The sequence below is a fragment of the Centruroides sculpturatus genome, unplaced genomic scaffold (assembly GCF_000671375.1).
Source record: "Centruroides sculpturatus isolate CEXI.00-Female unplaced genomic scaffold, Cexi_2.0 scaffold358, whole genome shotgun sequence".
Lineage (NCBI taxonomy): Eukaryota > Metazoa > Arthropoda > Arachnida > Scorpiones > Buthidae > Centruroides > Centruroides sculpturatus.
In genome coordinates this window covers 303,354-319,444 of record NW_019384588.1, presented here as the reverse complement: position 1 = coordinate 319,444, position 16,091 = coordinate 303,354, and the positions used below count along the sequence as shown (strand labels likewise).

The following is a 16,091-nucleotide window of genomic DNA, read 5'->3' as shown; positions in this document are numbered from 1 at the left end:
CCATTTTACTCACCATAGGTAACATTATCCAATTGTGCAGTCTAAAAATTGGTGACACTTTGAATTTCATAGCAATTGGTTTCTGCGACAAGCACACCTATTTGTGGTACATTTATTTGTGGCAAAGATCTTATTTTCACTTTACCGAATGCCTAGTAGGTAATGTGCGGATTACCTAGATACTCTGCACATTATCTAGGTAATTTGAGAAATGGAACAATTTTCACAACTTTAACGGATCACGCTAGTTAATCTGCAGATTAGCTAGGTAATCTGCAGATTAACGAGTTTCGAGCTTTAGCGGTAACATATGGATTATATAATCTGTATCTTATGCAGCCTGAACAAAACTTCGAATTTAGACAGCATAAGTTTGCAATCTTTAATACAGGTATGAATGTATTATTTATCCCAATTTCTCATACTGGTTACTGATATTTTACCTGTCCTATTTGATAAATAACTTAGATATTTTTTATTTATTAAGCACATATTTCTATGGAAAGTATTTCAGAACTAAGTATTAAATATACTAAAAAACATTGGTGAAAACACCCCGTAACACATGAAATTGAACTAGGCCAACAGGAAGGGTTAAATGCCTTTAATATTATGAGAGAGATAAGATTATATTTAAACAACACGTACCTCAGAAAAAAGCTTTAACTGATGCAAAATAACATTTAACACTACAAACATTTTCAGACCCCTCCTGGGTCCTTCTTCAGGTAAATCATTTGAAACGTTACTAAATACGAAAAAACATTCGTTTGGAATGATTTTTTAAAATCGGAACGATAGAATGGAATCACTTGATCAATAGCTCCGAATGTCAAAGCTTCTATGTCATATCGACAGTTATTTAAATATTTTCCCTTTTTTAAAGATTTTTGTTGTTAAGCATAAAAACATATCACATAAACACAGACTACCCCTTTACTTCCCTTCTTTTAGGTTTACGATTCAGCCTAAAACAGCAGGAGGATACTTAATCCTCCTGCTGTTTTAGGGCCTGCCATGCCAAAGAAAGAGAGATCTCATCTCTGGAATTAAAGGGTGACGAAGTGCTGTATGCCCTGTATATCTCTATCTGCTCCAACCATTTGAGATGGTCTAAATATGAGGAGGTCATAATTAACTTAGCATGAAAAGTCTGCTACTATCTCTGGATCAGATGCATAAGTGGATAAGGAAGTGGAAAATTTATTATGTTGAATGTCCCACATGTGTTCTTTCAACCTGATCCCAACAGCACGTTTCGTTGAGCCTATGTAAATCAAGTCCCTGCCAAAACTCTAAGTGATACTCTGTATACTCCCGGCATTCTTTCCTCCTTAGAGGTTGGAGCAGATAGAGATATACAGGGCATACAGCACTTCGTCACCCATTAATTCCAGAGATGAGATCTCCCTTTCTTTGGCTTGGCAGGCCCTAAAACAGCAGGAGGATTAAGTGAATCATAAACCTAAAAGAAGGGAAGTAAAGGGGTAGTCTGTGTTTATGTGATATGTTTTTATGCTTAACAACAAAAATCTTTAAAAAAGGGAAAATATTTAAATAACTGTCGATATGACATAGAAGCTTTGACATTCGGAGCTATTGATCAAGTGATTCCATTCTATTGTTCCGATTTTAAAAAATCATTCCAAACGAATGTTTTTTCATATTTAGTAACGTTTCAAATGATTTTTTACCTGAAGAAGGACCCAAGAGGGTTCTGAAAATGTTTGTAGTGTTAAATTTTATTTTGCATCGGTTAAAGGTTTTTTCTGAGGTATGTGTTGTTTAGTTAACTCCGATCTGCAGTTGATCGTTATTATTACTAGTAAGACTATACTTAGAACAAAAACAGAATCTTATAAGATTTTGCTTTTGCTCTGAAGAAAAAAAACATTGTCATGTACAATCAAAAGATTATTGTTTACTAATTACATCATTAATAAAATACTTGACATGAGTTTAATGAAAATTCAAGAATAAAATATTAGATTACAGTGGTACCTCAGGTTACGAACGCCCCAGCATACGAAATTTTCAGGATACGACATGAAATTCGAACATATTTTTGCTCCACGATACGAACAAAAACTCACCATACGACGTTACATTAGTTCGCATTTTTCATTTGTTTTTCTTACTACAGTTATTTTTTTTAATGTATTACTTGGCTTTAATTTAAGTATGTTTTTCGCGTTGAACGAATTATTTGGATTTACATATAATCGTATGGGAAAAGATGATCCACCTTACGACATTTTCATGATACGATCTCAGTTTCGGAACGGATTAATTTCGTATCCTGAGGTACCACTGTATATATTTTCTGACTAATAATTTAACAAATAACAGTAAAATACGTTGTTAAATGCATCTAGCAACACTGATGTAACATGCTGTAAAATTCACAATACTAAGTGTGCATCATAGCTGCCATCAATATACCATAGAAAAATTACAACCCTCACTAAAATACTACACAATCTGCAGCATTAAGTAATAACCAATATGTTATATGAACAAAAATAATCTTCAAACAACTGATTATTCAAAATTAACACTCACCAACACCAAAATCCAGTAAAATGTAGAAAATTTTACTGCACACTAATGTTTTCACCTGTTTATAATGGACATCTTCAGGTTTAATTCCATAGAATGGAATAGTAAACAACAATGCAGCCTTGAATATATAGGAGCTACTATTAGAAGCCTCCATGAAGAACATAGGTCTGCAAAAAAAATTTTTTTCAGCTGCATGGAATATTTTTGCTGAATTATATGTTTTAAAGATCGCAGATTCTAAAAATAACTTCCATTACATTCCATCATGTAAAGGTTTTTTTTTTGCAAAATAGAAACAAATTTTTGATAAAAACTCTTATTTATTACAATGAACTAAATATATTATATTTTCTTACAACTAATCAACAAATTGTTTCTGATATTTATACACAATTTTTGGTCTACTCTTTTTTCTTATGAAACCTTTTCTTCTTCTTTTTGATGCTTCTCCAAACTCGTTTCCAATTTCTTTCTCTGGTTTCTCAATTGAACATCCACAGTAGTTAGCTAACATATTGACATCCTGGTGAAATCTTTCACCCTGTTCTCCAATGTAGGCTCCCAAGTTTTTGGGAAAATAGTCAATATGAGAATGTAAGAAATGAACTTTTAAGCTCATCTTGCATCCTTGAGCTTCATATGCTGCTGCCAGCATGCATTGTACAATGGTTTTGTAGTCAGAGTCCTTAGTATTCCCCAAAAACTTATGCACTACATTCTTGAAAGAGTCTCATGCTTCTTTTTCCTTTTCTCCCATTGCTTCCAATAATCTGCTTTGTCTTTATCTCCAAGTTTCAATTTGAAATATTTCTTCACAAACTCACTTATGTTTCTTTGTTGACTTTTCACTGTGTATTCACCACAAGCATAACAGAAGCTGTCGGGAGAAATTACACAACCTGTGCGAGCCATATTAAAGAAAAAAATACAAGCACAGTAGCATTCGAATGCTGGATATAAACTGAGTGTGGCATTAGATGGCCAGTGAGATACTGAACTTATTTAGCTTGTTGAAACATGATCTAATCCAACAGCAGATTATTTATATTTATTCCTAGTATCCCAGATAACATGTCAAAACATGCTCAACCTCACCAATAATATTACTCACTATCAATTTTTAACCTGTTTCTATATGATCATGTGACCTTCCTCTAACACTAAAACTACTTAACCCACCTCCCCCTACCACTACTCTCTTCAACCACTAACATTTTTATTTATTTATTACAAAGTCCAGCTATAATTCATAGAATTAATGTAAGAAATCTTTGTTTTAAGGCCATTTTTTAAATAAAAAAATACAAAATACTAAATTTTAAGTTAACTAGAAATTTTACACTAAATACAAACAACTTGAGTGTAACAAAAAAAATTGACAAGATGGAATTTTTTCGGTATTTTTTTCGTTTTTACCAAGTTGAAATCTATAAGAAAATGTATAAAAATCCTATGCAGTTTTTTACTTGTAGACCTGTGTTATCAGTTATCTATTAGGCTTTGAACAAAAGTCACTAAATTTTTGTAATCAGATATCAAATATTAAGTTAACTAGAAATTTTACACTAAATACAAACAACTTGAGTGTAACAAAAAAAATTGACGAGATGGAATTTTTTCGGTATTTTTTTCATTTTTACCAAGTTGAAATCTGTAAGAAAATGTATAAAAATCCTATGCAGTTTTTTACTTGCAGACCTGTGGAATCAGAGAACACAAATACACCATTAAGAAGTGCCTTGTCACCACAGCACTTGCCACTTACGTGTTAGATAAAGATGTGAAAGTAAACCTATACAAAGTAAGCCTCTTACACCAAATGGCAAACCTACAATAATTGAAACATCTAGAAAAGATTGAGATCTACAGGGCCTTTAGTAGGGGAATAGCAGTTAACTTCAAAGAAACTAATTCAATCTTTACAGCTTGGAGAATGCTGTTTGAGATAAATTAACAGTCAATCCATACAAGACATGCACAGTTCTCCACAAGTTCTTAAAGATAATTTGTTCATTTAAATAAGGTTCTCAAAGCTCTAAATGTTTAACTTACCTTTACCAGGGGTGCACAACCTGCGGCCTGCGGGCCACATACGGCCCCTTATCAATGTTTATGCGGCCCACCGGACGGTACAGGCCAAATCCCTTCTTTCCAAGTTTCTAAGTGTAGAACTTTTCCCTTTCACAAAGTCATTAGCACCCAACTGTTTTATAACTTTCCCTGAAGTGAGAAATGGGGATTGTTCTATACATAAGTCTATTTCTAGCTAACACTTTCTGGTTTAGATATGTGGCGACTAGTTGTCAACAAAAGAGTTCAGGTAGCACAATTGAATAGGAGTCCGTACTCTAGACGAGGAGTCGACAAAAGGACGAAGGCACGTGTTCGAATCGGCCTTTTAAAACCTCCGAACTCCCTCTGGTGGCGATCGGACGAAGTGCGAAATTGGTCGCCACAGTACTCNATTTTCTTGATTATATTTGAGTATTGACTTTAGTATTTTACAGGTAGTACACTCACATGGTGTACTACCTCTACACCAAAGATCATCAAAATCCGTTACCCCAAAGCCATAGGCTCTCCTTGTCAGGTTTAATAAACAAAATGGACATTGGGTACACCCTGCAGTTCTTACATTTCAATAAGTTCAGTTTAACCTTCATTCTTATGAGAGCAAGGATGAATTTCTTGTAAGTTTTGACTGGCATTTCTATTGTTAATTAGTATAAAGTTACAAAAAACTAGAACTAGGAATACTAAATGGAATGAAGAATCCATGCATTAAATTCCAGCAGTATTTAATTTCAAAAAAAAACATTTTCAGCCTTCTTGATAGACCTACTTCAGATCTTATACACTGCATTTTACAAATGTTTGATTTACAAAATGCATTGGTGTTATTCTCTTTATGTAATATTCTTAGTTCCAGTTTTTGGTAACTTTTTAGTAATTAACAATGGAGATGCAAGCCAAAATTTACAATAAACTTTTTCTTGCCCACACGACTAAACTGAATTTTTTATTGGATTGCAATAACTGCAGGGTGTTTCCAATGTCTATTTTTCATATTAAATTGTCCTTTTGATGTGAGTTACTTTCCAAATTAAGATAGATCTTTCTCAGCAAAGTCATTCATAACACTAGAAAAACAATCATGTTCAATCAAAAGTGCATGAGTTACCTGTCATGACCTACAAGGTCACATAGTCAGGTTGAAAAATTTCCTAAAAAATAAAAAACAAAATATTTTGTAAAAATAAATAACAGTTTTAGTTTTGTCTTTGATAGTCAACACTGCAAGTACACTTTCCAGAATACATATTAATTAAATATGCAAGGAAGCATACTTCTTCTGGCATGACATATATGCTGAGCAGCCTGCTACCCAATGCATAGGACATTGTCTGTTTTGTTATAACTTTTATAAATTTCATTTTTATTGATATGGACAGAAAGGAAGTTAAGTTCCAATTTTTCATTTACAGTATAATATAGGTGTGTGATGCATATGTTTCATTCTATAAAACATAAACTATTTAAGTATTTTCTGATCAACTAGATATGATTTAAAATGCAATTTGTAAAAATTACTAAGCAACGAATAATTTAGTTACCTGATTGATTCTCAAATATACCTAATTCTGTTTTTACACAAACTTTTTTTAAATGATTTTGATTTAACACAATTAAAAAATAATAATAATTTGTTAAGTGTGATCCTAATGAGGAATAAGGTTGAAAGTTTCAATGTGGTCTGAAATTATTAATGTCATCTTATAGAGTTATATAAAGGCCTAGCCACAATATGAACTCAGCCATTCGTATGGTATGGAATAACTGAATTTGTTCATAAAACTATTGTTACATCAGCACTATAGGACATTACTGCTAATGTTCAGGATTTCACAGAAAGAACATCTGTGGACAAAGAACATAATAACCAAAGCATTTTTAGAAATAGCAGTGATATTACATTCATGTGTAAATGTATGCATTTATTGTCAGAAAGCAAATAAAATCTTGTGTATAACTCACATATTCTGCTCAATTTTTATGTTCATTAATTCTTTACATTTTTTTTTTTTTCCAAATGAAATCTATGTTTTTATATATCATTTTTATTCATGTGCAATGCAATGTATATGAAATAAAATTTGATAACATGCAAAAAAATAATAATAAGATTCTAACAAGACTTTTCATATGGTTTATTTTATTATTTTCGTTGAGTTTTTAGGTCTATAAACAACCTTCTAATTTAACATATATCCAATATATATATATATTTTTTAATACGTATTTTCCAGGAACCAATCTGTCATGTAAAAACAGAATTAGATGTATTTGTAAGTATAAATTCAAGAAAAAAATTTATTTTTAACTAAAATTTACATTGCTTAAACATAGTCTACCATAATATATTTTTTCTCAAACTGTGACAATTTTGAGAAAATACTCACAACAGAAAATAAATTGGTACCTTTAAAATATGACAATATATTTGAGGAAGTTCCACTGCTACTAGGCTTGTCTAATGTTTTGCACATTTCAAGTGATTAATGTCCGAATGCCCACCATGAGTTACTGAAATTCTGAAAAGCACATTTCACTTTGTCAATACAATCATAAACTTTTTCAAAAATGGATAATCCGTTTTTAATTCATCAGTAAACACAAAGTTTCTTTTTGGCATTTTGGAGATTAAATTAATTTAATGTAAAGTACAAAATAATCACAAATGCTGACTAGCAATTTGAACTTGACTAAGATAGGACATGCACAATAATGACATGGCCAGAAAGTTTCAGTGTTGCCAACTGTAATTGAAACAAAATATCTAAAAACATGAAATAAAAATACAGTGGGTGATCGGATAATGAACACTTTTGCGAAATATTTTTATGATCGGACAATGAACACATGTTCGGATAACGAACACTTGACTGAACAAACACAAGAAGGAGCGACGTAAAATAACAAATACTGATTGGTCTTTCTTTGTCTTCAGGCAACAATTCGAAAATTTTCGGAGCGCGGGAGACGTCGACATCGACTTTCTACCCAGTATATACTGATCGGATAGTATTTCCCTGAACTTTGAAACACTCCCTTGTAATTCCAGTCCTTGTAATATTTCTGACAGAAACAATTCTTTTACGTTTTCTTCTGAAAATGCGGATTTATGCCGATATCTGCTATTAAAGATCTTTTGAAGAAGTGGAGGATGTCAGAACAATGGTTTTAAAATGACATCCAAACCAGGTTGAGGTTAATAGGCCTAGGGATCTATACAATTACAATGCTATTAATTACTTCTGAAAAATCATGAAGACAGAAAAGCAATCGACATTGGACAGATTCTTTAACCCCACAAACAGAAAAAAACATGACTAATAAAAATGCAAGACCGTGTATATATGTATTTTTATTATTACATATGAATAAACATAGTAAGAAAGTATATATTGTTTTATTTTTGGGGGGGGTCTCCAGAACGAATTAATCAAATTCCCATAGAAACCTATGGTAAATCAATAATCAGTTAACAAACAATTCGGATAGTGAACAAAGTCTTGGAACGGATTATGTTCGTTAACTGATCACCCATTGTATTTGAATCTCATAGACTATACTATACTATACTAGTTGAAAGAAGGGGCTACCTCCTGGTTCCACTCAAAGGTACGACCAGGAGATTGTAAAGGTGGTGAAAGAAGAGGAAGAGAGAACAAGACAAGTGATGAAAAGGAGGGCAGGGTGATGATAGGATCATAGGGCACTGCATTGGTAGTTTATTAAATACAAAACAGAAAACATATGTACAAATTATATATAAGATGCATGTAACACAGGTGACAACAAATAATGACTAATACAGTTTGTACAAATATAAATAGAGAACATTATAACGTATTTACAATAAATATGTAGATGCACTGGTGAGGACCAAACCACTTGTTTGGTCAAATACAAAACATAGACTACATGATATTATAAATTCTGTGGAAAAATATCTGGATGAAAAAATAAGACATTTAAATTCATTAGGCCACATGCTATAAACTTTGGAGGAAAACATCTAGACAACATTAAAAGTATTTAGATCTAGATACAAAGTATTTAGATTGGCAACAGTGAATGTAACAGAAGGGATATTTTAGTTACCAAATTGCCATTTTTATTTCTTGTATATTCAGTATATTCAGCACTTTTAAAATTTTACCAAATAACCAGGACAAAATGACAAACTGACACGCTATAAAAGCAGGACATATGGTAAGCCTACTTAAACAACAACACAGACAATCATTATTCAACAATTTAATTGGTTACATTACATCTTGTGATATGTCATGGTAAAAAATAACTTTTTTCTCTGGAAAACTTGAGAAATTGATTTCCAGTTCCATTTGCCATTATGATCTAAGTATTTATTATAAGATTTATAGTAAGTTTTCAGTTTGTGAAATTCCATTATAATTATCAAATAAACTTTATTAATAATTTATTTTTTTAAATGAAAAATCAATACAATGTTTTTTAAAATTTTTTTTACAGAAAGTAAATACTTGTCCAGTGGATAGGTTACCTTTCATGTTAATTCTTGTGAGAGAAAAATTGCAAGGAACTATTGTTCGAAGGGTTAGTTCTGTTTAATTTTTCATTATAAATATTTATAACTGTAGGTACTGTATATTATTATTAATGTATTTAAAAATTATTATAATATGATATATTTAAAACTTAATATTTTTGTGGATGAAGAATATTAAAAATTGTGATATTTAATATATTTAGCTTTTTGTGAATCTTTTATATATAAAATATTGTGTATATCAGTTCTATGTACCTACTGTATTAAATAATAGATTATAGATGATTATTACAGTAGAGCATCGTTTATCCGAATCAATTGGGGACTAGGGTGGTTCGGATAACTTATTTTTCAGATAACGAATCATGTACGAAAAAATATATTAATTTATCCCATGTTGAAATTTCTCTCCATTGTGTGTCGTTTCACGTTGAATTTTCGTCGATGTTAAGCCTAACGAAGACTATTGTATCGTTAAAAATTATTTTTTTATTTTGTACAAACAAAATCAATTTATTGAAAAACATAAAAACAATAAAAAATTATACTTCAGATGTTAATTTAGTATCAAAAGCGTAAAATATTTGAGTAGCCCGAGAAATAGCCGAAGATTGCAGCGCCACAGCACTAGTGAAAATTTAAATTTGCCGACTGGAATGCTTTCGGATAACAGACGTTTCAGATAACCAGCTTTCGGATAAACGACGTTCTACTATAGATGTATTTACTTTTGACCTACTTAATTTTTCAAAAATTAACTAGATCAAAAGTAAATACATTTAATAATCATCTAGTAACATTTTTTTTATTTGTATTATAATAAAACTCTTAATACAGTAGACCTCATTATATCGTGTCTCATTATATCATGCTGTTTTTTTTTTTTTGTTCCCAAATTTTAAGAGCATTCAAGTCAATAAATTTTAAATTACAATTGCCATTGAAATTTGCAATGAAATATGGTATTTTATTCTTATCATTAACATTGTTTCAATGTTAATGATAAGAATAAAATACCATATTTCATGATAGAAACTATCACTGCAGGTGAAACAATAAATTCATTAAGAGATAAATAAGCAAAACTGTTGGGCAGATCAATTATCATTTATGTTTCCTTTTGATATTAAAAGTTGTTTATTTATTGATTTTAAGTACTGTCTCCTCATTTACAAGTTTCTGTGAATTTCAAATTTCGCACCTTTATGCACATAAAAGTGTGAAATTTTGAATTAACTGTTTAACCTGTAAGGAAAAGATTTCTTTATTTCTGAATGGAAAGGTCTAAAATTTTTATACAGTAGTAACTTTATTTTGCTTTTTTTAGAGAATTTTTACTCTCTAATTTTATAATTTTTGATGTTTTATTATATGTTCAATATTTATTTTTTAAATTTTCAATTACTGTATTTATAATTTTTATTGAAAAATATAAATTACAGGAATTTTTAATGAGTGATTTATTATGAAATACATAATAAAATCATAACCGATATTTTGTTTTTATATTGACAGTATTAATCTTTAAATGTCATTGTTAAAGAAACAATAATGCTAATTGGGCATTTGTGGTGGTATTAATGTTTATGTAAATGTCAATTAATATGATATAACCATGAATAAAATTCAGTATTGAAAAACTAAGTTTATTTTATATCAGAAACACTTGCTGATGAAAGAATATAGAGGATAGAGATTCCATAACATGTATAATCTAAGTAAAAATAGTAAAACTAACATGACGAATGGTTATTTACGTTTAATAAATATACAATAAATATAAGAACAACTTTTAACAAAGATAAAATATTCATTCTTACATGTATAATCTGATTAGTAAAAACACCAAATTTTTAGTACTCTGTTATATTGCACTTTTCAGGAGACAAAGCAAAAGCTCGATATAACAAGAGCTTCTGTATTAAATTGAAATATTTTCAAATTTAGATCCCAGCTAATGGCTGGAAATCAATGAACTCATGGTTAGAGCAACAAGATGACGACGATGAAAGTGATTTAACATATTGTGAAGTGTGTGGACAATGCAACCAAGAAGATCGTCTTCTTTTGTGTGACAGTTGTGACTTAGGCTATCACTGTGAATGTTTGGACCCTCCATTGGAGAATATTCCTGTTGGTGAATGGTTCTGTCCAAACTGTGATACAAGAGGTTTAGATGAATGTAAGTTGTCAATTTTTTGCTTTGTTTTGTTATGATTAGTCTATTTTAATATTGACTGATTTAAATTTTAAAATAATAATAATCTGTTTTGTCATGTTTGTTGAGTTTATTTAATTTAAGAAAATCTTAAAAGCTTATTACAATATTCAATTTTGTAAATATAGTAAGATCCCGCTTAATGTGGGGATGTGTTAATAGACGACAAAGCACTGAACAAAACAGTGTTAAATGTGGTCAATTTAACATAGAGTAAATAGGGAAAGTGGAACATGTGAGCAAAAATAAACAGATTTTACTTTAATTTTAAGTTATTTTTATATTAATTAGCATAATAATATATTATATTAAATAACATACAAACATATGCACACAGAAATGTAAAGTTCATTTTTTGTGATGAAGGTCCTGGATCTGAAATTTTTGATTTTTTTTTTCTTTTCAATGAAATCGTCTAGTTTCATTTTTCACTTTTTCCTTAAGCAAATGTCGGTAGCAGGAGATGGCATCCAAAATGCCTCGTCTTGCTTTTGCACTCCTTTCAAAATCTGGATCATTCGCTACAATTTGATCAATGATTTTGGTTATCGTTACAAACCTTAACNATTTGCACAATAGTATATATTAAATAACATACAAACATATGCACACAGAAATGTAAAGTTCATTTTTTGTGATGAAGGTCCTGGATCTGAAATTTTTGATTTTTTTTTTCTTTTCAATGAAATCGTCTAGTTTCATTTTTCACTTTTTCCTTAAGCAAATGTCGGTAGCAGGAGATGGCATCCAAAATGCCTCGTCTTGCTTTTGCACTCCTTTCAAAATCTGGATCATTCGCTACAATTTGATCAATGATTTTGGTTATCGTTACAAACTTTAACTGAAGAAATCTGTAGAGAAATTCTTTGGTTTCTTTATTTTCAGAATCACTATTTTCCAGTTCTACATGAATTCCTTGTTCTGCCAGTTCTTTAAGGTCGTTGTTGGTAAGCCTCTCTCCAGAAACATGTTGTAACTCCTCAATATCCTGTTTGTTTACAAACATTGCTAAACCCAATATATAATATAGCTAAACACCAACCAAATGCCAAAATTCTATCGGGCTAGTTTAAGGCTAATTACTAAATGAATTACGTAACCAATTTGGTTCTAGAGGTAAGCGTTAGGCGCCATCTCTTATTAACATTAATAATTATAAATAAATTAATGTTAATAAGAGATGGCGCCTAACGCTTACCTCTAGAGCCAAATTGGTTACGTAATTCATTTAGTAATTAGCCTTAAACTAGCCCGATAGAATTTTGGCATTTGGTTGGTGTTTAGCTGTTTGTTTACATTTCCTAGTCCTGCTATATTGATTAGGTTGAGTTTGGTCAACCTAATGATACAGCAATAGGCCCTTCTCGTTGAGAATTCTTGGATACCTTCAGCCATAACTTCTTCCACACTTCATTAATGCATTTATAAGTTAAGTATTGCCAAGCAAAGTCAATATTGCCTATTGTATCCATGATGATGTATTTTTTCCAAAATTACACCAAACAAACATAGATAAAAAAAAACAATGAATTGACACCTTTTGCTGATTGGTTTGTGTTTGGGAATAATCATATATACAAATCAGTGAAATGTGACGATAATTTAAATCAATGTAAATTTTGAGCTTTTTTTTTTTTAAGGCTTTGAGCAGACCATGTTATATTGAATCAGCATTAATTGAGGCAATGTTAAGTGGGGTCTTACTGTAGTTTTAAAAAATTTACTCAAATTATTAGAAAAAATACTGAGAATAATCCAAATAGTTTTAAATCTGTTATTCATTGAAATTAGTTAATAATATTAGCCATTAACAGATATATAAATATTTTAAATTATTCTTACTCTGTAAACACAGAGGGTCTTTTAATCATGGATTCAGCCCTGCCTATAATGAAGCCAACTACAATGGTGATGGAAGGAGCCAAACATAACCAGGACAGACAACCCCTGAAAAATTTCTGTGGTTTTACAATTGCCCAGATCTGATCTCAGACCCCAAAGTGATGCCTTAACCTTAACAGTCTGTTCTATTTTATTTAATGATAGTTAAACTGTATAATCAAACCTCAAAAATAATTCTGTTTTTACCATCCTTACAATTATTAATGAATACTTGTGAATGAATTTTTCCCATAAATATTAACCCTTAACTGGTTTTGTAAATTTTACAATCATAACTGGTATGGTGGGGGCTGCACAGCCCCCAAGCAAAATTTGCCTCTAGAGAGCAAGTTTGAACAACGTGACAGTTTGAAAGTGCATAAATGCTAAATGGAACTCTTGTTTAGTATAATCAACTCCTATATATTCATATAATTTTTTTTACTTAATTATTACAAGATATCACAAAATTGTTACAACTTTTGGTGTTTGCTTTTTTCAAAAATACAAAAATCTACTCTATTGTAAGGTTTTAACAAAAATATTTTTTTTTTTTATTCTTAAGAAGCTAGTCTTTCAAAATAGTAACTCTTATAGTCTCTAACTATCATTTGTTAAAAAACCACAGGTAATATAATCACTTCTACTTTTAAGACTCAGGAACATTTTAACGAAATACGTAGTTCAGTCTTGATAGTTATCACATAGTATTTTTGCAGTACTATGCACTTTACAAACAAATTTGAAACAACTGTTGCACTTAGTAGCATATTTTCCATTTTTTTTAGCACAAAATGACAACATACTTATTTTAGGAGTTTTTGGCTTGATCTAGCAATTTGTATAATATTATCATCTATTAGCAGTTCAAATGATGCTTTGGTAGTCATTTTGAATTTTTGATGCAAGTGTGTGATATCTTTGCAAAATAATTGTAAAAATAAAAAAAAACATAAAAACACATATTCACAAAAAAAACCAACGTAACTGGTATCGTGGGGGCCGTGCAGCCCCCAGAAGGTACGTAGCTCCATCCTGGTAAGTGCTAAAACGCCGAATGTTTGGCACCCCAAGCGAGGCACGACGGAATGAGATTACATAAAATGGCAGCTACTGCACAAAAAGGAAATTTTCGGACACAGGACATAATACACTAGACAAGGTCTGTCCTGTTTACATACAGGAACTGCAGAGATTCATCAAAGGGATGAGGTAGGTCTAGCGGGGGTTCAGTGGCCAATCCTTTCCGTCTTAAATGGGATTAAGCCCCGATGCCGTCGGTGCCCAAGGCAATGCACCTGGCTGCGGCATCGACAAGGGGCAGGATTGGCCACGACTCCGCTGCGGACTGTCTGACTGTATTCCGGGAAAAATTTTTATATTGTCCTTTTTACCACTCAAGCGGGGTGGATCGCTGCACATCTTTAAGTGGCTTGACCACTTGCAGGTTTTATCCTTCATGCTTCGGCCATAGGTTCTGGTCGAATTGTATATATTGTATATAATCAATTTTGGTTTTCAAATTTGTTTTGTTGTTACTTTAAGTTTATTTTTATTATTTTGTCGGGACCATCAAATTTGTAATCACTTGCCAGTTGCATCTGGATTTGTTGTAAAAAATTTTTAAGGACTTAATAAATGCCCGGTGCAGGGCGCTCTCTGGGTCTCATGCCTTCTTTCACACTTTCCTATCTTCCTTTCTTTTCACACTTCAAACCTCATGCTTTCTCTTCTTTCCTACTTCCAAGGGCTAAGTCCGTCGCTTAAAAGACGGACAGCTCTCTAATTCTCTTTTTAAAGATGTTTAAAGATAAAATGGCAGCTGCGCACAATGCTTAGATTTTTAAAAATTCGTAAAGATATGGCGCGTGGGGCAGTGCGGCCCCCATAAAACCAGTTAAGGGTTANCTGGTAAGTGCTAAAACGCCGAATGTTTGGCACCCCAAGCGAGGCACGACGGAATGAGATTACATAAAATGGCAGCTGCGCACAATGCTTAGATTTTTAAAAATTCGTAAAGATATGGCGCGTGGGGCAGTGCGGCCCCCATAAAACCAGTTAAGGGTTAAATAAAAAAACTTTTATCTGAAGTACTAAATGTGTGATTTTACATTGCAATTCATAGTTTTAACACTAGATTACAGGACTTTTAAACTCTTAGAATCATACTAAGAATATGCACCTTAATATTTCATTAAAATTAGCAAAATATGTTTTTTAATATTCACATTCAAATACAATAGACACATGTGTAAAGGAAATATATGTATTTATTCGATAGTTTAGTATTTGATGTTTATTCATTACATGGAATGTAATGAATAAACATCAAATACTAAACTATCGAATTACATATTCATTACATGGAATGTAATGAATAGATATCAAATACTAAATTGTGTAAGTTCACAATAATTTCAATTAAAGAAATAGCTAATTAAATACAGTTTTATATTTCATTTTGAAAATTGTTGATAGTTTCTTCCTCAATACAGAGTTGTATCACTCACTAGCTTTAAAAAATGATCTAACTAAACCAAAATCAAAAAAAAATCCTCCCACAACAAAGGAATGAATTTTACACTAAATGACCTAAAGTTACACTTTAATACAGTAGAGCCTCAATTATCTGACTCAATTGGGGACTGGGGTTGGTCGGATAATTGAAAAGTCGGATAACCGAAAAGTATGAAAAAATCCATTATTAGTGTAGTATATTATTATATCCCATGTAATTAGTATATTAGTATATCGCTATTAACCTATTTTGCGTTGAATTTTCATCGATGTTAAGCCTAACAAAAATTTTTTAAAATAATAATCGTCGCTATTGTA

At 31.2% G+C, this 16,091-nt stretch overlaps 2 protein-coding genes across 2 annotated transcripts in view; one reads left to right on the top strand and one right to left on the bottom strand.

Annotated features, from left to right (window-relative positions):
- LOC111624686 (phosphorylated CTD-interacting factor 1-like) overlaps positions 1 to 2,690 on the bottom strand; it is a 76,025-nt gene extending 73,335 nt beyond the window's left edge. The window contains exon 1 of the mRNA XM_023367595.1: positions 2,563 to 2,690. The gene's annotated coding sequence lies outside the window, so the exon portion shown is untranslated. The remainder of the gene's footprint in view (positions 1 to 2,562) is intronic.
- Positions 1 to 16,091, top strand: part of LOC111624679 (putative uncharacterized protein DDB_G0282133) — a 78,536-nt gene that overhangs the window by 13,580 nt on the left and 48,865 nt on the right. The window contains exons 3-4 of the mRNA XM_023367589.1: positions 9,121 to 9,204; positions 11,105 to 11,339. Coding sequence (XP_023223357.1) covers positions 9,121 to 9,204; positions 11,105 to 11,339 — 319 coding nt within the window. The remainder of the gene's footprint in view (positions 1 to 9,120; positions 9,205 to 11,104; positions 11,340 to 16,091) is intronic.